Source organism: Ammospiza caudacuta, chromosome 3 (genome assembly GCF_027887145.1).
Source record: "Ammospiza caudacuta isolate bAmmCau1 chromosome 3, bAmmCau1.pri, whole genome shotgun sequence".
Lineage (NCBI taxonomy): Eukaryota > Metazoa > Chordata > Aves > Passeriformes > Passerellidae > Ammospiza > Ammospiza caudacuta.
In genome coordinates this window covers 116,757,403-116,783,189 of record NC_080595.1, presented here as the reverse complement: position 1 = coordinate 116,783,189, position 25,787 = coordinate 116,757,403, and the positions used below count along the sequence as shown (strand labels likewise).

At 47.8% G+C, this 25,787-nt stretch overlaps 1 protein-coding gene across 1 annotated transcript in view; it reads right to left on the bottom strand.

Moving 5' to 3' along the window:
- Positions 1-6,191: 6,191 nt before the first annotated feature.
- Positions 6,192-25,787, bottom strand: part of ELP3 (elongator acetyltransferase complex subunit 3) — a 198,767-nt gene continuing 179,171 nt past the window's right edge. The window contains exon 15 of the mRNA XM_058802830.1: positions 6,192-6,999. Coding sequence (XP_058658813.1) covers positions 6,923-6,999 — 77 coding nt within the window. The 3' untranslated portion in view covers positions 6,192-6,922. The remainder of the gene's footprint in view (positions 7,000-25,787) is intronic.

The window sequence follows — 25,787 nt, the reverse complement described above, 5'->3', positions numbered from 1 at the left end:
TTTCCTTTCCCATTTTCCTTCCCCATTTTCCTCCCCATTTTCCTTCCCCATTTTCCTTCCCCATTTTCCTTCCCCATTTTCCTTCCCCATTTTCCTTCCCCATTTTCCTTCCTTCCCCATTTTCCTCCCCATTTTCCTTCCCCATTTTCCTTCCCATTTCCTTTCCTTTCCTTTCCTTTCCTTTCCTTTCCTTTCCTTTCCTTTCCTTTCCTTTCCTTTCCTTTCCTTTCCTTTCCTTTCCTTTCCTTTCCTTTCCTTTCCTTTCCTTTCCTTTCCTTTCCTTTCCTTTCCTTTCCTTTCCTTTCCTTTCCTTTCCTTTCCTTTCCTTTCCTTTCCTTTCCTTTCCTTTCCTTTCCTTGAAATTTCCTTTCCTTGAAATTTCCTTTCCTTTCCTTTCCTTGAAATTTCCTTTCCTTGAAATTTCCTTTCCTTGAAATTTCCTTGAAATTTCCTTGAAATTTCCTTGAAATTTCCTTGAAATTTCCTTGAAATTTCCTTTCCTTTCCTTGAAATTTCCTTTCCTTTCCTTGAAATTTCCTTTCCTTGAAATTTCCTTGAAATTTCCTTTCCTTGAAATTTCCTTTCCTTTCCTTGAATTTCCTTCCCTTTCTTTTCCTTAAATTTCCTTCCCTTAAATTTCCTTGAAATTTCCTTTCCATGAAATTTCCTTTTTCCTTTTCCCTTTCCCATTTTTCCCTTTCTGGTTTTTTTTTTTTTTTTTCCCTTTTCCCCATTTCTCACCTGCCCGAACCACCTCATATTTTAAAGAATCGCGTGGAAGATTTTATGTGAAAAATCAAATTTTTTTCCATCACAAAGAGAGGATGAGGGGCAGGAATTTGCCTGTCAGCAGCTCCAGGCTGACAACCCCCATTTTTTGGATTTTTCCCCATTTTAAACCCCCATTTTTTAGATTTTTTCCCCATTTTAAACCTCCATTTTTTTTATTTTTTCCCCATTTTAAACCCCCATTTTTTTGATTTTTTACCCATTTTAAACTTCCATTTTTTGGCATTTTCCCCCATTTTAAACCCCCATGTTTTGGATTTCCCCCCATTTTAAACCCCCATTTTTTTTATTTTTCCCCATTTTAAACCCCCATTTTTTGGCATTTTCCCCCATTTTAAACCCCCATTTTTTTTATTTTTCCCCCATTTTAAACCTCCATTTTTTGATTTTTCCCCCATTTTAAACCCCCATTTTTTTTATTTTTTCCCCATTTTAAACCCCCATTTTTTGGCATTTTCCCCCATTTTAAACCCCCATTTTTTTGATTTTTCCCCATTTTAAACCCCCTTTTTTTTAGATTTTTTCCCCATTTTAAACCCCCATTTTTTGTCTTTTTCCCCATTTTAAACCCCCATTTTTTTGATTTTTCCCCCATTTTAAACCCCCATTTTTTTTATTTTTCCCCCATTTTGAACCCCCATTTTTTGGATTTTTTCCCCATTTTAAACCCCCATTTTTTGGATTTTTTCCCACATTTTAAACCCCCATTTTTTTGATTTTTCCCCCATTTTAAACCCCCATTTTTTGTCTTTTTCCCCCATTTTAAACCCCCATTTTTTGGATTTTTCCCCCATTTTAAACCCACATTTTTTGGATTTTTCCCCATTTTAAACCCCCATTTTTTTGATTTTTTACCCATTTTAAACTTCCATTTTTTGGCATTTTCCCCCATTTTAAACCCCCATTTTTTGTCTTTTTCCCCCATTTTAAACCCCCATTTTTTATTATTTTTCCTCCATTTTAAACCCACCTTTTTTTTTTATTTTTCCCCCATTTTAAACCCCCATTTTTTGATTTTTTCCCCCATTTTAAACCCCCTTTTTTTTTATTTTTCCTCCATTTTAAACCCCCATTTTTTTGATTTTTTCCCCATTTTAAACCCCCATTTTTTGTCTTTTTCCCCCATTTTAAACCCCCATTTTTTGGATTTTTCCCCATTTTAAACCCCCATTTTTTGGAATTTCTTCCCCATTTTAAACCCCCATTTTTTGGATTTTTCCCCATTTTAAACCCCCATGTTTTGGATTTCCCCCCATTTTAAACCCCCATTTTTTTTATTTTTCCCCATTTTAAACCCCCATTTTTTGGATTTTTCCCCATTTTAAACCCCCTTTTTTTTTATTTTTCCCCCATTTTAAACCCCCATTTTTTGGATTTTTTCCCCATTTTAAACCTCCATTTTTTAGATTTTTTCCCCATTTTAAACCTCCATTTTTTTTATTTTTTCCCCATTTTAAACCCCCATTTTTTGGCATTTTCCCCCATTTTAAACCCCTATTTTTGGATTTTTTCCCCATTTTAAACCCCCATTTTTTTTTTATTTTTCCCCATTTTAAACCCCCATTTTTTGGATTTTCCCCCATTTTAAACCCCCATTTTTTTGATTTTTCCCCATTTTAAACTTCCTTTTTTTGGATTTTTTCCCCATTTTAAACCCCCATTTTTTGTCTTTTTCCCCATTTTAAACCCCCATTTTTTTGATTTTTCCCCCATTTTAAACCCCCATTTTTTTATTTTTCCCCCATTTTGAACCCCCATTTTTTGGATTTTTTCCCCATTTTAAACCCCCATTTTTTTGATTTTTTACCCATTTTAAACTTCCATTTTTTGGCATTTTCCCCCATTTTAAACCCCCATTTTTTGGATTTTTCCCCCATTTTAAACCCCCATTTTTTTTTATTTTTCCCCCATTTTAAAACCCCATTTTTTGTCTTTTTCCCCCATTTTAAACCCGCATTTTTGTGATTTCTTCCCCAATTTAAACCCCCATTTTTTTTTATTTTTTCCCCATTTTAAACCGACATTTTTTAATTTTTTTCCCCAATTTAAACCCCCATTTTTTGTCTTTTTCCCCATTTTAAACCCCCTTTTTTTGGATTTTTTCCCCATTTTAAACCCCCATTTTTTGGATTTTTTCCCCATTTTTTTTTATTTTTCCCCCATTTTAAACCCCCATTTTTTTGATTTTTTCCCCATTTTAAATCCCCATTTTTTGGTTTTTTCCCCAATTTAAACCTCCATTTTTTGTCTTTTTCCCCCATTTTAAACCCCCATTTTTTGGATTTTTTCCCCATTTTAAACCCCCATTTTTTGGCATTTTCCCCCATTTTAAACCCCCATTTTTTGGTTTTTTCCCCATTTTAAACCCCCATTTTTTGGCATTTTCCCCCATTTTAAACCCACTTTTTTATTATTTTTTCCCCATTTTAAACCCCCATGTTTTGTCTTTTTCCCCATTTTAAACCCCCATTTTTTAGATTTTTCCCCCATTTTAAACCCCCATTTTTTGTCTTTTTCCCCATTTTAAACCCCCATTTTTTGGATTTTTCCCTCCCCAGAGGACACCAGATTTCCTTGGATCATCCCAATTTCATCCCTGGATATCTCGGCGACGTCGCCGTCCCCGCGGGGTTTCCGCCCCGATTTTGACTCAAATCCCATCAGAAAGAGGCGGAAAAGTTGGGAGCTCCGGGCGCTCGCTCCCGGATCGGGGTCAGGCGCGGGGACGCGGAATTCCGGAATCGTGGAATTGTGGAGGTCCAAGGGGGGCTGGGCAGGGGGCAGGGGGGTGCTGGGAGGGTTTAATTGGATCATTCCTGGTGGGAACGGAAATTCCAGACCTTCTCCAAGGAGATCCGTGAGGAGAACCCGAGGAATTCCAGAGTTTGCCATCAGGGATGGTTTGGGGCAACGACGGCCCCAAATCCCGGGATCCCATCCCAGTCCCACCATCCCGGGGTGCTCCAGCTTTCCATGGACACTCCCAGGGATTCTCTGGGAATTCCTTCCCAAATCCCGGGATCCCATCCCAGTCCCACCATCCTGGGGTGCTCCAGCTTCGCCTTGGACACTCCAGGGATTCTCTGGGAATTCCTTCCCAAATCCCGGGATCCCATCCCATCCCAGTCCCACCATCCTATGGTGCTCCACCTTTCCATGGACACTCCCAGGGATTCTCTGGGAATTCCTTCCCGAATCCCGGAATCCCATCCCAACCCCACCATCCCGGGGCACTCCACCTTTCCATGGACACTCCAGGGATTCTCTGGGAATTCCTTCCCAAATCCCAGGATCCCATCCCAGTCCCACCATCCCATCCCAATCCCACCATCCTATGGTGCTCCAGCTTCTCCTTGGACACTCCCAGGGATTCTCTGGGAATTCCTTCCCAAATCCCGGGATCCCATCCCAACCCCACCATCCTGGGGTTCTCCAACTTTCCATAGACACTCCCAGGGATTCTCTGGGAATTCTCTCCCACTCTCCCAGCCGGGAATTCCTTCCCAAATCCCACCCCAAGCTCTCCTTTCCCTGTCTCCTGTTTTCCCAAATTCCAGCTCTCCTGGAGCCTTCATGGAAGATTCCCACCATTTTCCCTGTCTGGAATTCCATCCGTGCCGGGATTTGTGGCTCTTCCCCTCCCCGTTTTCCTTGGATATCCCGGATTTATTTATCCCTCCCGTTCCCGCCATTTTCCCTGTCTGGAATTCCATCCGTGCCAGGATTTGTGGCTCTTCCCCTCCCTGTTTTCCTTGGATATCCTGGATTTATTTATCCCTCCCGTTCCCACCGTTCCCTGAATCCCAGTATGAATCCCGGACTCCTTAACCCTTTCCCCTCCGGAATTCTCTCCGTGTGCCGACATTCCCGGCGCTCCGGGAGCTCCGGCTTCTCCCAAATCCGTGCGGAAACCTTGGGAATTCCCGGGATATCGCGTGATCCCCGTGGATCCCAAGGCCGGCTCAGGGATCCAAATCCAGCCTTGGACACTCCCAGGGATTCTCTGGGAATTTCTTCCCAAATCCCGGGATCCCATCCCAGTCCCACCATCCCAGGGAGCTCCAGCTTCTCCTTGGACACTCCCAGGGATTCTCTGGGAATTCCTTCCCCAATTTCTTCCTTTCCCAGGGAATTCCCTCCATTCCCAGCCGGGCACTGGATCCATCCTCATCCCAGCTCCTCTCTGGAAGGGATTTTGGGAATTCCCTGGGAATTGGGGACTCCAGGGAGGGTCTCCCTTCCCTTTTCCATCCTCAAATCCCATAAAAATCCCTGGGATGGATCCTGAGTGTCCTGGATCCCAGAATGGTTTGGGATGGGATCCGTGGACCTGCAATCCCATCCCTTCCCTTTTTTTGTTCCCAAGGGGACGCAGAACGGGATAATGTGGGAAGCAGAGGGACAGTTCGGGTCCTGATCTCCATTCCTCCTCCTGGAGAAGGATCAAATGTGGGAATTGTCTGGGATGGACAGAAGGTGCCGGAACAGCCCCAGTTCCCGCTGGGATGAGATGATGGGAGCACCCCTGGAGATCCTCCAGGATCCCCAGCCCAACCCAAATGGATCTGGCGATCTTCCAAGATTCCCAACCCATCCCAAATGGATCCACCTGAAGTGCAGAGCTCGTGTCACGTCAGAGGGACAACTCAGGTCCTGATCTCAATTCCTCCTCCTGGAGAAGGCCCAAATGTGGGAATTGTCTGGGATGGACAGAAGGTGCCAGAACGGCCCCAATTCCCGCTGGGATGAGATGATGGCAGCACCTCTGGAGATCCTCCGGGATCCCCATCCCAACCCAAGTGGATCCACCTGGAATGGAGAGCTCGTGTCACCTCACAGGGACAAATCAGGTCCTGATCTCCATTCCTCCTCCTGGAGAAGGCCCAAATTTGGGAATTGTTTGGGATGGACAGAAGGTGCCAGAACAGCCCCAGTTCCCGCTGGGTTGAGATGATGGAAGCACCCCTGGAGATCCTCCGGGATCCCCAGCCCAACCCAAATGGATCCACCTGGAGTGGAGAGCGCAGGGATCCCTCCCAGGATCAAATGTGGGAATTGTCTGGGATGGACAGAAGGTGCCAGAACAGCCCCAATTCCCACTGGGATGAGATGATGGGAGCACTCCTGGAGATCCTCCGTGAACCTCATTCCAACCCAAATGGATCCACCTGGAGTGGAACCCTCAGGTCCTGCCTGGCTGTGTCACCTCAGAGGGACAACTCAGGTCCTGATCTCAATTCCTCCTCCTGGAGAAGGCCCAAATTTGGGAATTGTTTGGGATGGACAACTCAGGTCCTGATCTCAATTCCTCCTCCTGGAAAAGGACGAAATTTGGGAATTCTTTGGGATGGACAGAAGCAGCCGAGCCCGGTGTAAATAAAATAAACACAGAATTTATTCCCAGCCAGAAAACCAAGCCCAATTTTAACGCAGAACAGGAAAAGCTGACAGCAACAGCAAAAAAAAAAAGGCATTTTTCCCACCAGGACACCCCAAATCCTGAAATTCCATCATCCTGAGGACGCAGCAGGTGATGAGACAGCTGGAATGTCCCCAACCTCTCCGGTGGGAACGGGATGATCCCAGAGCTGCTCTTCCCAGAGGAGATGATGCTCAATTTCCAAAATCATGGAATTAGGAGGGACCACCACGACCATCGAGTCCAACTCTGATTTTTGCAGCCGTGGGCTTTTGGCAGAAGAAAATCCTGGGATTTATTCCTGGGACGAGCGTTGTGAACTTCTAGGATGAAGATCTCCAGGATCATCATTCCAGGCATTTCACCACGATGAGCGTTGTGTCCTCCAGGATGGGCATCTCCAGGACCATCATTCCAAACATTTCACCGGGATGAGTGTTGTGTCCTCCAGGATGGGCATCTCCAGGACCATCATTCCAAACATTTCACCACGATGAGCGTTGTGTCCTCCAGGATGGGCATCTCCAGGACCATCATTCCAAACATTTCACCGGGATGAACGTTGTGTCCTCCAGGATGGGCATCTCCAGGATCATCATTCCAAACATTTCACCGGGATGAACGTTGTGTCCTCCAGGATGATGGCATCTCCAGGATCATCATTCCAACCGGATGAACGTTGTGTCCTCCAGGATGATGGCATCTCCAGGACCATCATTCCAACCATTTCACCATGTAGGGCCCTTCCAGCTCGTAGCCGATTTTCCTGTAGTAATTCCTGGTGCCGACACCTGCCAGGAGGAGAAAAACGAGGTTAATTCACGAGGTTTAATTAACAAGGTTTAATTAATGAGATTTAATTCACGAGGTTTAATTAACGAGGTTTAATTCCCTGGGGAATTAAATTCCTGGCCAGGACAGGCTCTTCCATGGAGGGAAAAATTCCCAGCCCTTCATGAGGATTTACAAGGCAGAGAAGTCTAAGTAGGATGACAGTGAATTTATCATGGGGTGAAAAATTGATTTTTTGGGGTTTTTAGAACGGGGGTTCAGGAGGCAAGATGGAGGAATCTGGGTGTGCCTTGTCCTTTCTTCTTCTTCTTCTTGGCCTCCATCTTCTGGCACTTTTGGATTATGACCCATGGAGCAAATGACCAACTTTATATGAAGATCAGCAAGCCACAGCAGTTTAGGTAGAATAATAGTGAATTTATCACGGGGTGAAAAAATAGATTTTTTGGGTTTTTTAGAATTGGGGTTTTGGGGACAAGATGGAGGAATCTGGGTGTGCCTTGTCCTTTCTCCTTCTTCTTCTCGGCCTCCATCTTCTGCTGTGATGGTGGCACTTTTGGATTATGACCCATGGAGTAAATTACCAACTTTATCAAGATCAGCAAGCCATGACAGTTTGAGTAGAATGACAGTGAATTTATCATGGGTAAAAAATGGATTTTTGGGGGTTTTTAGAATTGGGGTTTTGGGGACAAGATGGAGGAATTTAGGTGTGCCTTGTCCTTTCTCCTTCTTCTTCTCAGCCTCCATTTCTGGGTGATGGTGACACTTTAGGGTTATGACCCATGGAAAAAGTTATCAGCTTTATATGAAGATCAGCAAACCACAACAGTTTAGGTACAATGACAGGGAATTTATCATGGCATGAAAAATAGATTTTTTGGGGTTTTTAGAATGGGGGGGTCCCAAGATGGAGGAATCTGGGTGTCTTTGTCCTTTCTCCTTCTTGGCCTCCATCTTCTGGGTGATGGTGCCACTTCTGGATTATGACCCATGGAAAAAATTATCAACTTTATATGAAGATCTGCAAGCCACAACAGTTTAGGCAGAATAATAGTGAATTTATCCTGGGTTGAAAAATAGATTTTTTGGGTTTTTAAAATGGGGGTTTTGGGGACAAGATGGAGGAATCTGAGTGTGCCTTGTCCTTTTTTCTTCTTCTTCTTGGCCTCCATCTTCTGGCACTTTTGGATTATGACCCATGGAGCAAATGACCAACTTTATATGAAGATCAGCAAACCACAACAGTTTAGGTAGAATAACAGTGAATTTATCATGGGATGAAAAATAGATTTTTTTGGGTTTTTAGAATGGGGGTTTGTGATCCCAAGATGGAGGAATCTGGGTGTGCCTTGTCCTTTCTCCTTCTTGGCCTCCATCTTCTGGGTGATGGTGGCACTTCTGGATTATGACCCATTACCAGCTTTACATGAGGATCTGCAAACCACAACAGTTCAGGTAGAACAATAGCAAATTTATCACAGGGTGAAAAATAGATTTTTTGGGTTTTTAAAATGGGGGTTTTGGGGACAAGATGGAGGAATCTGGGTGTGCCTTGTCCTTTTTTCTTCTTCTTCTTGGCCTCCATCTTCTGGCACTTTTGGATTATGACCCATGGAGCAAATGACCAACTTTATATGAAGATCAGCAAACCACAACAGTTCAGGTAGAACAATAGCAAATTTATCACAGGGTGAAAAATAGATTTTTTGGGTTTTTAAAATGGGGGTTTTGGGGACAAGATGGAGGAATCTGAGTGTGCCTTGTCCTTTCTCCTTCTTCTTCTCGGCCTCCATCTTCTGGGTGACGGTGGCACGCTTTGATTGGTTTAGAGTAGAAGCTCACTGTCTAACAGAGGTGATAGGTATTGGGAAATTATTGTAAATATTGTAATTTTTAGAATAAAAAGATAACACCACCCTGAGGGCGTCAGTGTGCCTCTGGCTGTCCCGCTGGACGGACCTCGGCAGGGCAGGAGAAAATTTTTTATAGATAAGGAACAATAAACAACCTTGAGACTGAGAAATTAAGAGCTCCGACTAATTCTTCAAGCGCTCGAGCTGGGAAAAGAGATTTTAACTTCTCTGGGGTCACAGTGACCCAAAAGAGTCAGAAAAATGAGTCAGAAAATCTCTTTTCCCAACCACGGCGGGGCTTGGACCTGGAGGGTCTTTAAGGTCCCTTCCAAACCCAAACAATTTTGGATTCATCCCACCAAGAATGAGTTGGAGCTCCTCTATTCTTGTTCTCACAGATTTTTATTGTTCCTTATCTATAAAATTCTTTCTCCTGCCCTGCTGAGGTCCATCCAGCAGGACAGTTCCAAGCACTCTGCCCACCTTGGTGTTATAATTTTATACTAAAAACTACGTGTACAATATTTACAGTAACTTCCCGATAGCTATCACCTATGGTAGACAGTGATAGGTACTGGAAAATTATTTTAAATAATGTACATGTATTTTTTAGTATAAAAACTGAAGTACTCTAAACCAATCCAAAAGTGCCACCATCACAGCAGAAGATGGAGGATGAGAGGAAGGAGAAAGGCTGGACACGCCCAAATTCCTCCATCTTGAGACCCCGAGCCCCCATTCTAAAAACCCTAAAAATCCATTTTTCACCCCGTGATAAATTCACTGTCATTCTACTCAAACTGTCACGGCTTGCTGATCTTCATATAAAGTTGGTAATTTACTCCACGGGTCATAATCCAAAAGTGCCACCATCACAGCAGAAGATGGAGGCTGAGAAGAAGAAGGAGAAAGGACAAGGCACACCCAGATTCCTCCATCTTGGGACCCCGAGCCGCCATTCTAAAAACCTCAAAAATCAATTTTTCACCCCGTGATAAATTCACTGTCATTCTACTGAGACTTTCATGCCTTATAAATCCTCATAAAAGGTTGGGAATTTTTTCCATGGGTCAAGATCGAAGGCACAGGGAGCTTGGGCTCTGTGCCAGGGTCTGTGAGCCCCCTGGCAGGGGCTTGGAGCTGCTCCAGGGCTCAGGAATGAGCTCAGCCCCACTCCAGGGCTCAGGAATGAGCTCAGCTCCACTCCAGGGCTCAGGAATGAGCTCAGCTCCACTCCAGGGCTCAGGAATGAGCTCAGCCCCACTCCAGGAGCTTCAGGAATGAGCTCAGCCCCACTCCAGGGCTCAGGAATGAGCTCAGCCCCACTCCAGGGCTCAGGAATGAGCTCAGCCCCACTCCAGGGCTCAGGAATGAGCTCAGCTCCACTCCAGGACTCAGGAATGAGCTCAGCCCCACTCCAGGGCTCAGGAATGAGCTCAGCCCCACTCCAGGGCTCAGGAATGAGCTCAGCCCCACTCCAGGGCTCAGGAATGAGCTCAGCCCCACTCCAGGGCTCAGGAATGAGCTCAGCTCCACTCCAGGGCTCAGGAATGAGCTCAGCTCCACTCCAGGGCTCTGGGAATGAGCTCAGCTCCACTCCAGGACTCAGGAATGAGCTCAGCCCCACTCCAGGAGCTTCAGGAATGAGCTCAGCTCCACTCCAGGACTCAGGAATGAGCTCAGCTCCACTCCAGGAGCTTCAGGAATGAGCTCAGCTCCACTCCAGGGCTCAGGAATGAGCTCAGCCCCACTCCAGGGCTCTGGGAATGAGCTCAGCCCCACTCCAGGGCTCTGGGAATGAGCTCAGCCCCACTCCAGGTGCTCCAGGAATGAGCTCAGCTCCACTCCAGGGCTCAGGAATGAGCTCAGCTCCACTCCAGGTGCTCCCGGAACGAGCTCAGCTCCACTCCAGCCCCCAGAGCTGTTCCAGGGCTCAGGAATGAGATCAGCTCCACTCTGGGGCTCCAGGAACGAGCTCAGCCCCACTCAGGGCTCAGGAATGAGCTCAGCTCCACTCCAGGAGCTCCAGGAACGAGCTCAGCCCCACTCCAGGACTCAGGAATGAGCTCAGCTCCACTCCTTGTGCTCAAGTGGGCACAATGTAATTTCCTGCTCGTGCAGGAGGGCTCCCAGTGTTCTCCAAGAGCCTCTTCCCTGCCCATCCTCTCCTGCTCAGGGGAGGAGGAAATGCAGGACAGGCCCAGCTCTGCGTCCCCCCACCTCAGCTAATTACTGCCAGGTGCGCTAATTACTCATCAGCAAGGGAGGAGGGGTTGGGCATCATCGGCAGCACAGGACGGAGAGGGCTCGAGTGGCTCCTCTTCCCTCTCCAGCCTTGCTGGAATCTCCAAGGATTTCCAGGAATGACGACCCTGGTAACCCTTTCCTGCCCATGGTTGGACAGGTTTGGTTGAAATGCTCCTCAGCCGTTTCCTGAACGCAATTCCAGAGTTCCTGAATGGTTTTAAAAATCCCAAGAATTCCCATCCAGCATCCCCGTGTCCCTGCCCATGGAATGCCCATCATGGTCCCTTCCAGCCCAACCACTCCTGGACTCATCCCACCATTCCAAATGTAAAATGTGGAAAAGGCACAGAAAAATCACCCCAGAGCTGAAATGTCCTCATTTCCCCCGTTTCAGCAGCCGGGAAACCAAAGGAGCCCCAAAGCGGGGAAATTCAGCTGAGCAAATTCCCTTCCCAGCGGTGGCAAAGCCCCTGTGGTGTCACAGCAGGGACCAAGAAAACCCCACAGAGACCCAAATTCACTCTGCTTTTGCAGCCTGAAACCAAGGGAAAGCCCAAAAATGTCCTCATTTCCCCCATTCCAGCAGCTGGGAAACCACCAGGAGCCCCAAACCGGGGAAATTCAGCTGAGCAGATTCCCCTCCCAGCAGCAGCAGCAAAGCTGGGAGGGTCCCGGAGGGTCTTTAAGGTCCCTTCCACCACAACCACTCCTGGACTCATCCCACCATTCCAAATTGAAGGTGTGGAAAAGGCACAGAAAAATCACCCCAGAGCTGAAATGTCCTCATTTCCCCCGTTCCAGCAGCCGGGAAACCAAAGGAGCCCCAAAGCGGGGAAATTCAGCTGAGCAAATTCCCTTCCCAGCGGTGGCAAAGCCCCTGTGGTGTCACAGCAGGGACCAAGAAAACCCCACAGAGACCCAAATTCACTCTGCTTTTGCAGCCTGAAACCAAGGGAAAGCCCAAAAAAGCCCCAGAAAAGCCCCAGAAAAGCCCCAAAAAGGCAAACACATCCATTCCCCTCTGCCTGGAAGGGTTGGGACCTCTGGCTTGGAGTAAAGCACGACCTTAACCAACATCCTGCCCAAAAAAAGTCAGCAGAGCAGCTGGGGTACAAAAACCAAAATTTTGGCTCTGAAAGATCATCCACAACCCCAAATAATTTGGATAAAGGGTCAGCAACGCCTCAAGCCGAAGGACAACCAGATAATTCAAAAGATGGTTTAAAACCGCCTCCATCAGAGCTCTGAAACCATTCCGCTTTTTCCTTGGAAAACGTGAGGGGTTTGAAGGCAACATCTCAGGTGCTTCCATGGATCCAGGAGCTCTCTGGGTGCCAGGTGCTCCTCTCTGGGCCAAGCCATGGATGACACTGGGGTGTCCCCATGTCCCAGATGTCTCCATCGTCACCCCAGCCCCGCTCAGGGCAGAACTTCTTCCACAAAATTTTCCTCCAAAGTTTTCCTCGGAGATGCCCGAAGGAGGCCGAGATCAATGGGAAGCCTGGGCTGGAGCAGGGACCTGGATCCCCATGGAGAGAGCGATTCCAGAGATGGAGAAGAAATTGGGAATGCCCAAAACTCCTGGAAGGGCTCCATGGCACACGCTCTCTTCAGAAATATTTGGTTTTTTGATTTGCCCTAGAGCTGGTGGGACCTGTCCAGGCAAACCCATCCCATGTTTTCCAGGGAAAGGAAACCATCCAAGAAATATCCCAGAAGAACTCTCCTGCAGGATTGGAAGACCGAGACCAAAACCTTGGCTTTCCAAGGCGTAACTGGCCAAGTTCCTCACCCTGCACCTTCAGGAGAGAGATTTGATGTAAAATATTGTTAAATATCCCACATCCAACTGCAGCAGAGCGGGATCCATCCAGATCCAGATCCAGCAGGAGGAGGACAGAGACACCGATCCCACCTGCCTGGATGCAAACCCACGGCCAGGAGCTCTCCTGGAAGGGCTCCATGGCACAGGATCTGTTCCCAAATAATTTCCACTCTGATTTATCCCAAATGCGCCCCAGAGCCGGTGGGACCTGTCCAGGCAGAACCTTCCTGTGCATTCCAGGGAAAGGAAACGCTCCAAGAAATATCCAGGGAAAGGAAAGGAAACCCTCCAAGAAATATCCAGGGAAAGGAAACCCTCCAAGAAATATCCAGGGAAAGGAAAGGAAACCCCCCAAGAAATATCCAGGGAAAGGAAACCCTCCAAGAAATATCCAGGGAAAGGAAACCCTCCAAGAAATATCCAGGGAAAGGAAAGGAAACCCTCCAAGAAATATCCAGGGAAAGGAAAGGAAACCCCCCAAGAAATATCCAGGGAAAGGAAAGGAAACCCTCCAAGAAATATCCAGGGAAAGGAAACGCTCCAAGAAATATCCAGGGAAAGGAAACCCTCCAAGAAATATCCAGGGAAAGGAAACGCTCCAAGAAATATCCAGGGAAAGGAAAGGAAACCCCCCAAGAAATATCCAGGGAAAGGAAAGGAAACCCTCCAAGAAATATCCAGGGAAAGGAAACGCTCCAAGAAATATCCAGGGAAAGGAAAGGAAACCCTCCAAGAAATATCCAGGGAAAGGAAAGGAAACCCCCCAAGAAATATCCATGGAAAGGAAACCCTCCAAGAAATATCCATGGAAAGGAAACGCTCCAAGAAATATCCAGGGAAAGGAAAGGAAACCCCCCAAGAAATATCCAGGGAAAGGAAAGGAAACCCTCCAAGAAATATCCAGGGAAAGGAAACCCTCCAAGAAATATCCAGGGAAAGGAAACGCTCCAAGAAATATCCAGGGAAAGGAAAGGAAACCCCCCAAGAAATATCCAGGGAAAGGAAAGGAAACCCTCCAAGAAATATCCAGGGAAAGGAAACCCTCCAAGAAATATCCAGGGAAAGGAAACGCTCCAAGAAATATCCAGGGAAAGGAAAGGAAACCCCCCAAGAAATATCCAGGGAAAGGAAACCCTCCAAGAAATATCCAGGGAAAGGAAAGGAAACGCTCCAAGAAATATCCAGGGAAAGGAAAGGAAACCCTCCAAGAAATATCCAGGGAAAGGAAAGGAAACCCTCCAAGAAATATCCATGGAAAGGAAACGCTCCAAGAAATATCCAGGGAAAGGAAAGGAAACCCTCCAAGAAATATCCAGGGAAAGGAAACCCTCCAAGAAATATCCAGGGAAGGGAAAGGAAACCCCCCAAGAAATATCCAGGGAAAGGAAACGCTCCAAGAAATATCCAGGGAAAGGAAAGGAAACCCCCCAAGAAATATCCATGGAAAGGAAACCCTCCAAGAAATATCCAGGGAAAGGAAACGCTCCAAGAAATATCCAGGGAAAGGAAAGGAAACCCTCCAAGAAATATCCCAGAAGAACTCTCCTGCAGGATTGGAAGACCGAGACCAAAACCTTGGCTTTCCAAGGCGTAACTGGCCAAGTTCCTCACCCTGCACCTTCAGGAGAGGGATTGAACGTTAAATATTGTTAAATATCCCACATCCAAGCACGGCAGAGCGGGATCCATCCAGATCCAGATCCAGCAGGAGGAGGACAGGGTGTCCGATCCCACCTGCCTGGATGCAAACCCACGGCCAGGAGCCAGGGGAGCCTTTTTGGAAGTGTCCCCTGCCCTCAACCTCTGCGTGACAAATCCCCTGACAACAGCAAATTCAATCCCCTTCGGGAGCACGGGAATCGTGGCTAAAGCTGCTGATAAAAAACCCCCAAAAATTGGAATTTCCATCCCAAAAAAATGAATGAAATCCATTTGGGAACCTGCCCGGAGCAGGGACAGAGGGAGTGGCTGAAACCTCGGGGATAAACACGGGCACGGGACCGTGGCAGAACCAGCCTGTAAATCCATAAATGAATCCGTAAATGAATCCATAAATCCATAAATAAATCCACAAATCTCTGACTCAGCCCGAGCACCCTCGAGGGTCGCTCGGCCGCGGCCGGAAACGAGGATTTGCTCAGCACCATGAACCGCCTGCTGGGAGCTCCTCGAGTTCCCACTGCCGAGACTCCTGAAACGCGCCAGGGGCTCCATCTCCAACGCTCCCCTGGAATTTTCCTCCAGGATGTGGAACCCGGGCAGGTCCTGACCCGTAAATTCCTTCCACTCCAAAACATTCCGGGACAACCTGAGCTGGGTGGGCTTGGCAAAGCTGCCCCCCCGTGGAGGTGGGAGCTGCGCTTTTCCAGGGTTTTTTGGGAATAAACACCTGGAATGGGTGGAAAAGGGGGCCTGGAGATCCCAGGTGGACACCTGGATGATCTGTGGGATCTGTGGGATCTGTGGGACACCTGGATGATTTGTGGGATCTCTGGATAATCTGTGGGATCCCTGGATGATCTGTGGGACACCTGGATGATCTGTGGGATCTGTGGGACACCTGGATGATCTGTGGGATCTGTGGATGATCTGTGGGATCCCTGGATGATCTGTGGGATCTGTGGATGATCTGTGGGATCCCTGGATGATCTGTGGGATCCCTGGATGATCTGTGGGATCTCTGGATGATCTGTGGGATCTGTGGGATCTCGGGATGATCTGTGGGATCTCAGGATGATCTGTGGGATCTCAGGATGATCTGTGGGATCCCTGGATAATCTGTGGGATCCCTGGATGATCTGTGGGATCTCAGGATGATCTGTGGGATCTCAGGATGATCTGTGGGACACCTGGATGATCTGTGGGATCTCTGGATGATCTGTGGGACACCTGGATGATCTGTGGGATCTCTGGATGATCTGTGGGATCTCTGGATGATCTGTGGGATCCCTGGATGATCTGTGGGACACCTGGATGATCTGTGGGACACCTGGATGATCTGTGGGATCTCGGGATGATCTGTGGGATCTCGGGATAATCTGTGGGATCTCTGGATGATCTGTGGGATCTGTGGATGATCTGTGGGATCCCTGGATGATCTGTGGGATCTCAGGATGATCTGTGGGATCTCTGGATGATCTGTGGGACACCTGGATGATCTGTGGGACACCTGGATGATCTGTGGGACACCTGGATGATCTGTGGGATCTCTGGATGATCTGTGGGATCCCTGGATGATCTGTGGGATCTCGGGATAATCTGTGGGATCTCTGGATGATCTGTGGGATCTCTGGATGATCTGTGGGATCCCTGGATGATCTGTGGGATCTCTGGATGATCTGTGGGACACCTGGATGATCTGTGGGATCCCTGGATGATCTGTGGGACACCTGGATGATCTGTGGGATCCCTGGATGATCTGTGGGATCCCTGGATGATCTGTGGGATCTCTGGATGATCTGTGGGATCTTGGGATGATCTGTGGGATCCCTGGATGATCTGTGGGACACCTGGATAATCTGTGGGACACCTGGATGATCTGTGGGATCTCTGGATGATCTGTGGGATCCCTGGATGATCTGTGGGACACCTGGATGATCTGTGGGATCTCGGGATGATCTGTGGGATCCCTGGATGATCTGTGGGACACCTGGATGATCTGTGGGATCTCGGGATGATCTGTGGGATCTCGGGATGATCTGTGGGATCCCTGGATGATCTGTGGGACACCTGGATGATCTGTGGGATCTCTGGATGATCTGTGGGATCTGTGGATGATCTGTGGGATCTGTGGATGATCTGTGGGATCCCTGGATGATCTGTGGGATCCCTGGATGATCTGTGGGATCTCGGGATAATCTGTGGGATCTCTGGATGATCTGTGGGATCTGTGGATGATCTGTGGGATCCCTGGATGATCTGTGGGATCTCGGGATAATCTGTGGGATCTCTGGATGATCTGTGGGATCCCTGGATGATCTGTGGGACACCTGGATGATCTGTGGGACACCTGGATGATCTGTGGGATCCCTGGATGATCTGTGGGATCCCTGGATGATCTGTGGGACACCTGGATGATCTGTGGGATCTCTGGATGATCTGTGGGATCCCTGGATGATCTGTGGGATCTCGGGATAATCTGTGGGATCTCTGGATGATCTGTGGGATCCCTGGATGATCTGTGGGATCTCTGGATGATCTGTGGGACACCTGGATGATCTGTGGGATCTCTGGATGATCTGTGGGACACCTGGATGATCTGTGGGATCCCTGGATGATCTGTGGGACACCTGGATGATCTGTGGGATCCCTGGATGATCTGTGGGATCTCTGGATGATCTGTGGGATCTTGGGATGATCTGTGGGATCCCTGGATGATCTGTGGGACACCTGGATAATCTGTGGGATCCCTGGATGATCTGTGGGATCTCTGGATGATCTGTGGGATCTCGGGATGATCTGTGGGACACCTGGATGATCTGTGGGATCCCTGGATGATCTGTGGGATCCCTGGATGATCTGTGGGATCTCGGGATGATCTGTGGGACACCTGGATGATCTGTGGGACACCTGGATGATCTGTGGGATCTCGGGATGATCTGTGGGACACCTGGTGGGTAAGGTTGTCCCTCGAGGGTGCTGGGAAAAAAGGATCACCCAACAAGAGGACAGGGAATGGATTTTCCAGAGAATCTCTGGAATTCTGGAGATATTCCCGGAATTCTCATCCCTGGAAATGTCCCAGGCCAGGCTGGAGCAAGCTGGGATGGTGGGAGGTGTCCCTGCCCGTGGAACTGGATGGGATTTCAGCAGTTCCCCACTCAAACCGTCCTGGAATTCTGTGGAAGAACCGTTCGCCAAAATTCCACGGATTTCACCCAGAATGAGCAGCGAGTCTCGAGCCAGACACGGGAGTTGGGGATGGCCACGGGGATTTGGGATCAACCCGGGAATTCGGGATGGGCACGGGGATTCGGGATGGGCACGGGGATTTGGGATCAACACAGGGATTTGGGATCAGCACAGGGATTTGGGATGGGCACAGGAATTTGGGATGGGCACGGGGATTTGGGATCAACTCAGGAATTCGGGATGTGGGATTTGGGATGGCCTCAATGGTTTGGGATGGCCATGGGAATTTGGGATGGGCACAGGGATTTGGGATGGGAATTTGGGATTTGGGATCAACTCAGGAATTTGGGATGTGAGATTTGGAATGGCCTCAATGATTTGGGATGGCCTCAATGATTTGGGATGGCCATGGGAATTTGGGATGGGCACAGGGATTTGGGATTTCTACAGGGATTTGGGATGGCAGATTTGGGATGGCCACGGGGATTTGGGATCAACTCGGGAATTTGGGATGGGCACGGGGATTTGGGATGGGCACGGGGATTAGGGATCAACACAGGAATTTGGGATGTGAGATTTGGAATGGCCTCAATGATTTGGGATGGCCACGGGAATTTGGGATGGGAACAGGGATTTGGGATGGGAATTTGGGATGGCCACAGGGATTTGGGATCAACTCAGGAATTTGGGATGGGCTCAGGGATTTGGGATGTGAGATTTGGAATGGCCTCAATGATTTGGGATGGCCACGGGAATTTGGGATGGGCACAGGGATTTGGGATGGGAATTTGGGATTCCCACGGGCATTTGGGATGGGCTCAAGGATTTGGGATGTGAGATTTGGAATGGCCTCAGTGACTTGCGATGGCCACGGGGATTTGGGATGCGCAGAGGGATTTGGGATGGGCTACAGGAATTTGTGATGGCCACGGGGATTTGGGATGGGAATTTGGGATGGCCAAAGGGATTTGGGCGGGCCACAGGGATTTGGGATGTGAGATTTGGAATGGCCTCAATGATTTGGGATGGCCACGGGAATTTGGGATGGGCACAGGGATTTGGGATGGGCTCAAGGATTTGGGATGGACACAGGGATTTGGGATCAACACAGGAAGTTGGGATGAGAGATTTGGGATGGCCACGGGAATTTGGGATGCCCAGAGGGATTTGGGATGGCCACGGGGATTTGGGATGGGAATTTGGGATGGGCACAGGGATTTGGGCGGGCCACGGAGATTTGGGATGTGAGATTTGGAATGGCCTCAATGATTTGGGATGGCCACGGGAATTTGGGATGGGCACAGGGATTTGGGATGGGCTCAAGGATTTGGGATCAACACAGGAATTTGGGATTGCCACGGAATTTGGGATGCCCAGAGGGATCTGGGATGGCCACGGGGATTTGGGATGGCCACGGGAATTTGGGATGGCCACGGGAATTTGGGATGTGAGATTTGGAATGGCCTCAATGATTTGGGATGGCCACGGGAATTCGGGATGGGAACAGGGATTTGGGATGGGAATTTGGGATGGCCACAGGGATTTGGGATGGCCAGAGGGATTTGGGATGGGAATTTGGGATTCCCACGGGGATTTGGGATAAAAAAGGAGATTTTGGGAGTCTGAGCATCCCAAAAATCCCAATGACGGGTGATTTAAAACAGATTTGGGGTAAAAAAGGAGATTTGGGGATTTTGAGCAGCCACTATCCCATAGATGGGTGATTTAATTTGGGATGAAAAAGGAGATTTTGGGAGTCTGAGCATCTCAAAAATCCCAATGACGGGTGATTTAAAACACAGATTTGGGGTAAAAAAGGAGATTTTTGGAGTCTGAGCAGCCACGATCTACTGATGGGTGATTTAAAACCACAGATTTGGGGTAAAAAAGGAGATTTTGGGAGTCTGAGCATCCCAAAAATCCCAATGGCGGGTGATTTAAAACAGATTTGGGGTAAAAAATTTGATTTTGGGAGTCTGAGCATCCCAAAAATCCCAATGACGGGTGATTTAAAACAGATTTGGGATAAAAAGGGAGATTTTGGGAGTCATTAATCAGCTCAAAAACTGGAAAACATCAGTGGCCTTGGGATGGGATCATTCCTGAGCCCGGATCCATGGGGAGAAAATGGGGAGGAGCCCTGGAACTGCCCTCCAGCACCCCAAAAATCCCCGCTCCAACCAAATCCAGGTGGGACTGGATGGGAATGTGGAGGTGGAGAACATTCCACAGGATTAAAATAAATCAATCCCAGCTCTCCAAATCTCTGTTCCAGTGGGGAGCACCCCAACCCTGGATGAATTTTCCCATCCCCTGGATATTTTTTCCCCATCTCCTGGATAATTTTTTTTCCCATCTCCTGAATATTTTTTTCCCCCATCTACTGGATTTTTTTTTTCCCCATCTCCCCGATACTTTTCCCCATCCCCTGGATATTTTTTTCCCCCCATTTCCTGGATATTTATTCCCCATCTCCCGGATATTTTCCCCATTTCGTGGATGTTTATTCCCCATCTCCTGGATATTTATTCCCCATCCCCGGGACATTTTTTCCCCATCTCCTGGATTTTTTTTTTCCCATCTCCCGGATACTTTTCCCCATCCCCTGGATATTTTTTTTCCCCATTTCTTGGATATTTTTTTTTCCCATCCCCTGCATATTTTTTTCCCCATCTCCTGGATATTTTCCCCCCATCCCCTGGATATTTTTTTTGCCCATCCCCTGGATTTTTTTTTCCCCATTTCCTGGATATTTATTCCCCATCTCCTGGATATTTTTTTTTTCCCCATCTCCTGGATATTTTTTTCCCCATCTCCTGGATATTTTTCCCCATCTCCTGGATATTTTTCCCCATCCCCTGGATATTTTTTTCCCCATCTCCTGGATATTTATTCCCCATCTCCTGGATACTTTTCCCCATCTCCTGGATATTTTTTTTTCCCCATAAGGACACGGGACATAAGGACACGGGAGATCAGGACACGCGAGATAAGGACACGGGAGATAAGGACACGGAGCTGGCAGAGAGCCGTGGGCGCGCTGATAACGCCGACAGACGGACGGACGGACGGACAGGGACGGACGAGCCCCGGCCGGGCTCTGCTGAGCGGGGTTTGGTGCCGCAGCAGGAACTGGAACTTGGGAACGTCCCTGGCACAGGGAGGAGCCCCGGCAGCTCAGCCTGATGGGTCCCAGTTTGGAGTCCCTGAATCCCAGTTTGGAGTCGCTGAATCCCAGTTTGGAGTCCCTGAATCCCAGTTTGGGTTCGCTCAATCCCAGTTTGGAGTCCCTGAATCCCAGTTTGGAGTCCCTGAATCCCAGTTTGGGTTCGCTCAATCCCAGTTTGGAGTCACTGAATTCCAGTTTGGAGTCGCTGAATCCCAGTTTGGGTTCGCTCAATCCCAGTTTGGAGTCCCTGAATCCCAGTTTGGAGTCCCTGAATCCCAGTTTGGGTTCGCTCAATCCCAGTTTGGAGTCACTGAATTCCAGTTTGGATTCGCTGAATCCCAGTTTGGGTTCGCTGAATCCCAGTTTGGATTCGCTGAATTCCAGTTTGGATTCACTGAATCCCAGTTTGGATTCACTGAATTCCAGTTTGGATTCGCTGAATCCCAGTTTGGATTCACTGAATCCCAGTTTGGATTCACTGAATCCCAGTTTGGATTCGCTGAATTCCAGTTTGGATTCACTGAATCCCAGTTTGGAGTCCCTGAATTCCAGGTTGGATTCGCTGAATTCCAGTTTGTGTTTGCTGAATCCCAGTTTGGATTCCCTGAATCCCAGTTTGGACTGATGGAATCCCAGTCTGGAGGGAGGGAGGGAGGGAGACGAAAGGAAGAAAGGAAAGGAAATTGCAAGGAAAGGAAATTTCGAGGAAAGGAAATTCAAGGAAAGAAAATTCAAGGAAATTCAAGGAAATTCAAGGAAAGGAAAGGAAAGGAAATTCAAGGAAAGGAAATTCAAGGAAAGGAAATTCAAGGAAAGGAAATTCAAGGAAAGGAAATTCAAGGAAAGGAAAGGAAATTCAAGGAAAGGAAAGGAAATTCAAGGAAAGGAAATTCAAGGAAAGGAAATTCAAGGAAATTCAAGGAAATTCAAGGAAATTCAAGGAAATTCAAGGAAAGGAAATTCAAGGAAAGGAAATTCAAGGAAAGGAAATTCAAGGAAAGGAAAGGAAATTCAAGGAAAGGAAATTCAAGGAAAGGAAAGGAAAGGAAATTCAAGGAAAGGAAAGGAAATTCAAGGAAATTCAAGGAAATTCAAGGAAAGGAAATTCAAGGAAAGGAAAGGAAATTCAAGGAAATTCAAGGAAAGGAAAGGAAATTCAAGGAAAGGAAATTCAAGGAAAGGAAATTCAAGGAAAGGAAATTCAAGGAAAGGAAATTCAAGGAAAGGAAAGGAAAGGAAAAGGAAAGGAAAGGAAAGGAAAGGAAAGGAAAGGAAAGGAAAGGAAAGGAAAGGAAAGGAAAGGAAAGGAAAGGAAAGGAAAGGAAAGGAAAGGAAAGGAAAGGAAAGGAAAGGAAAGGAAAGGAAAGGAAAGGAAAGGAAAGGAAAGGAAAGGAAAGGAAAGGAAAGGAAAGGAAAGGAAAGGAAATTCAAGGAAAGGAAATTCAAGGAAAGGAAATTCAAGGAAAGGAAATTCAAGGAAAGGAAAGGAAAGGAAAGGAAAGGAAAGGAAAGGAAAGGAAAGGAAAGGAAAGGAAAGGAAAGGAAAGGAAAGGAAAGGAAAGGAAAGGAAAGGAAAGGAAAGGAAAGGAAAGAAAGGAAAGGAAAGGAAAGGAAAGGAAAGGAAAGGAAAGGAAAGGAAAGGAAAGGAAAGGAAAGGAAAGGAAAGAAGGAAGTGTCGGAAGGAAGTGTCGGAAGGAAGGAAGAAAGAAAGAAAAGAAAGAAAGAAAGAAAGAAAGAAAGAAAGAAAGAAAGAAAGAAAGAAAGAAAGAAAGAAAGAAAGAAAGAAAGAAAGAAAGAAAGAAAGAAAGAAAGAAAGAAAGAAAAAGAATTCTCCATATTCCACAAGGATTCCCCGCATTCCTTATATTTTTAACCTCTCGTGGACAGCAGAACATCAGATTTTAAAATTGTTCCATTGATGTTTGTGAGGGATTTTGAAAAGGGCAAGAAGGAGCAAATTCAGAGCAGATAAAACCAAAAATCCAAAACATCCCCAAAAACCACCCGAAAAACCCCAAACCCCACAAAAGGCAGAGGGAGCAGGCAGCAATTGCCGGGAAATGGAAAATCGGGAATTGCAGGGCTGGGATAACGCAGGGAGGCCCCCGGGCTGTTCCCAGCTGGAACAAAGGAGCCGCTGGAGCAGAAAATGACCAGAAATGGGCAAAGAGATGAACAAAAAATCGACATTTCTGAGAGGGGAGGGGAGGGGCAGCTCCCGATTCCCGCTGGGAGGGCTCGGAATCCCGGGAAATGGGAAAAGGGGAAATTCCTGCTGGGAATGTTCATCCCAATGGGGCAGGGAAGGGCTCGGAATCCCGGGAAATCCCGGGAAAAGGGGAAATCCTTGTTGGGAATGTTCATCCCAAGGGGGAGGAAAGGGCTTGGAATCCTGGGAAATCCTGGGAAAAGGGGAAATTCCTGCTGGGAATGTTCATCCCAGTGGGGCAGGGAAGGGCTCGGAATCCCGGGAAAAGGGGAAATCCTTGCTGGGAATGTTCATCCCAGTGGGGCAGGGAAGGGCTCGGAATCCCGGGAAAAGGGAAATGGGGAAATTCCTGCTGGGAATGTTCATCCCAGTGGGGCAGGGAAGGGCGGGGGGTGTTTGGGGAAAGGACGGGCACGAAGGGGTTAAAAATATACAGGGAAAACAGCCAGGGATAACGGGATCCAGGGATAACGGGATCCAGGGATAATGGGATCCAGGGATGATGGGATCCAGGGAAAATGGGATCCAGGGATAACGGGATCCAGGGATAATGGGATCCAGGGATAACGGGATCCAGGGAAAAATCCAGGGAAAATGGGATCCAGGGATGATGGGATCCAGGGTTATCAGCATCCCGGGAAAACAACACCCAGGGATGATGGGATCCAGGGAAAACAAAATCCACGGATAATGGGATCCGGGAATAACGGGATCCAGGGATATCAGCATCCAGGGAAAATGGGATCCAGGGAAAAAAAAAATCCATGGATAATGGGATCCGGGAATAACGGGATCCAGGGATATCAGCATCCAGGGATATCAGCATCCAGGGATATCAGCATCCAGGGATAATGGGATCCAGGGAAAATGGAATTCAGGGAAAACAGGATCCAGGGAAAAATCATCCAGGGATAACAAAATCCAGGGAAAATGGGACCCAGGGAAAACAAAATCCACGGATAACGGGATCCGGGAATAACGGGATCCAGGGATATCGGCATCCAGGGAAAACAACATCCAGGAAAAATGGGATCCAGGGAAAACAACCTCCAGGGATAATGGGATCCAGGGAAAACAACCTCCAGGGATAATGGGAGCCAGGGAAAGTGGATCCAGGGATAATGGGAGCCAGGAAAAAACACTCAGGGATAATGGGATCCAGGGGTAACAGGATCCAGGGAAAATGGGATCCAGGGATGATGGGATCCAGGGTTATCAGCATCCCGGGAAAACAACACCCAGGGATGATGGGATCCAGGGAAAACAAAATCCACGGATAATGGGATCCGGGAATAACGGGATCCAGGGAAAACAACATCCAGGGATAATGGGATCCAGGGAAAATGGAATTCAGGGATAACAGGATCCAGGGAAAAATCATCCAGGGATAACAAAATCCAGGGAAAATGGGACCCAGGGAAAACAAAATCCACAGATAACGGGATCCGGGAATAACGGGATCCAGGGATATCAGCATCCAGGGAAAATGGGATCTAGGGAAAATGGGATCTAGGGAAAATGGATCCAGGGATAACAAAATCCAGGGATAATAGGATCCAGGGTAACAAAATCCAGGGAAAATGGGATCCAGGGAAAACAAAATCCAGGGAAAACAAAATCCACGGATAATGGGATCCAGGGATAACGGGATCCAGGGATAACGGGATCCAGGGAAAATGGGATCCAGGGAAAAACAGGATCCAGGGAAAACAAAATCCAGGGATATCAGCATCCAGGGGAAAAGCATTCAGGGAAAACGGGATCCAGGGAAAACGGGATGCAGGGATTTCTCCACTCCCATGTCCAGGTCTGGATCCAGGGATTTCTGGAAAATGCTGGAAAATGCATTCCAAGATCCTCCTGTCCAACCCCTAGGAATGACGATTTCACCCCCAAAAATGACGATTTTTGCTCATTTTTAACCAAAGGGACGAGCCTGGAATTTGGCTCCAACCCCTCCGCGCCATCCTGCCCCAAAATTCCGCGTTTTTCCTTTTGGGAAAAATCATTTTCTGTTGGGAATGCAACCCTGAACAGGCTCCCATATTAAAAACTCCATTTCGGATCCCAAAATTCCGCCCTCCCTCCCTCTGAGGGAGGAAAAGCTCCTGGGTTTTATCCCTGGTGCTTTTGTTCTGGATCAAAGGAACCTCTGGAATTCAGCATCTCCAAGGAAACAGCTGGAAAAACCTGCGGCGGGGCTTGGAGAAATGGCAGGATTTCCTGCTGGGCACTCCAGGGATACAAAATTCCGGAATCCGGGGGGAATTCCCAGCTCAGACTGACCCCAAACAGGAACAGGGAAATATCGGGAAGATGGAATTATGGAATTCCAGAATCTGGATGGAAATCCCAGCTCAGACTGACCCCAAACAGGAACAGGGAAATATCTGGGAGATGGAATTATGGAATTCCAGAATCCGGGTGGAAATCCCAGTTCAGACTGACACCAAACAGGAATTGGGAAACAACTGGGAGACAGAATTATGGAATTCCAGAATCTGGATGGAATTCCCAGCTCAGACTGACCCCAAACAGGAACAGGGAAATATCGGGAAGATGGAATTATGGAATTCCAGAATCTGGGTGGAAATCCCAGCTCAGACTGACACCAAACAGGAACAGGGAAA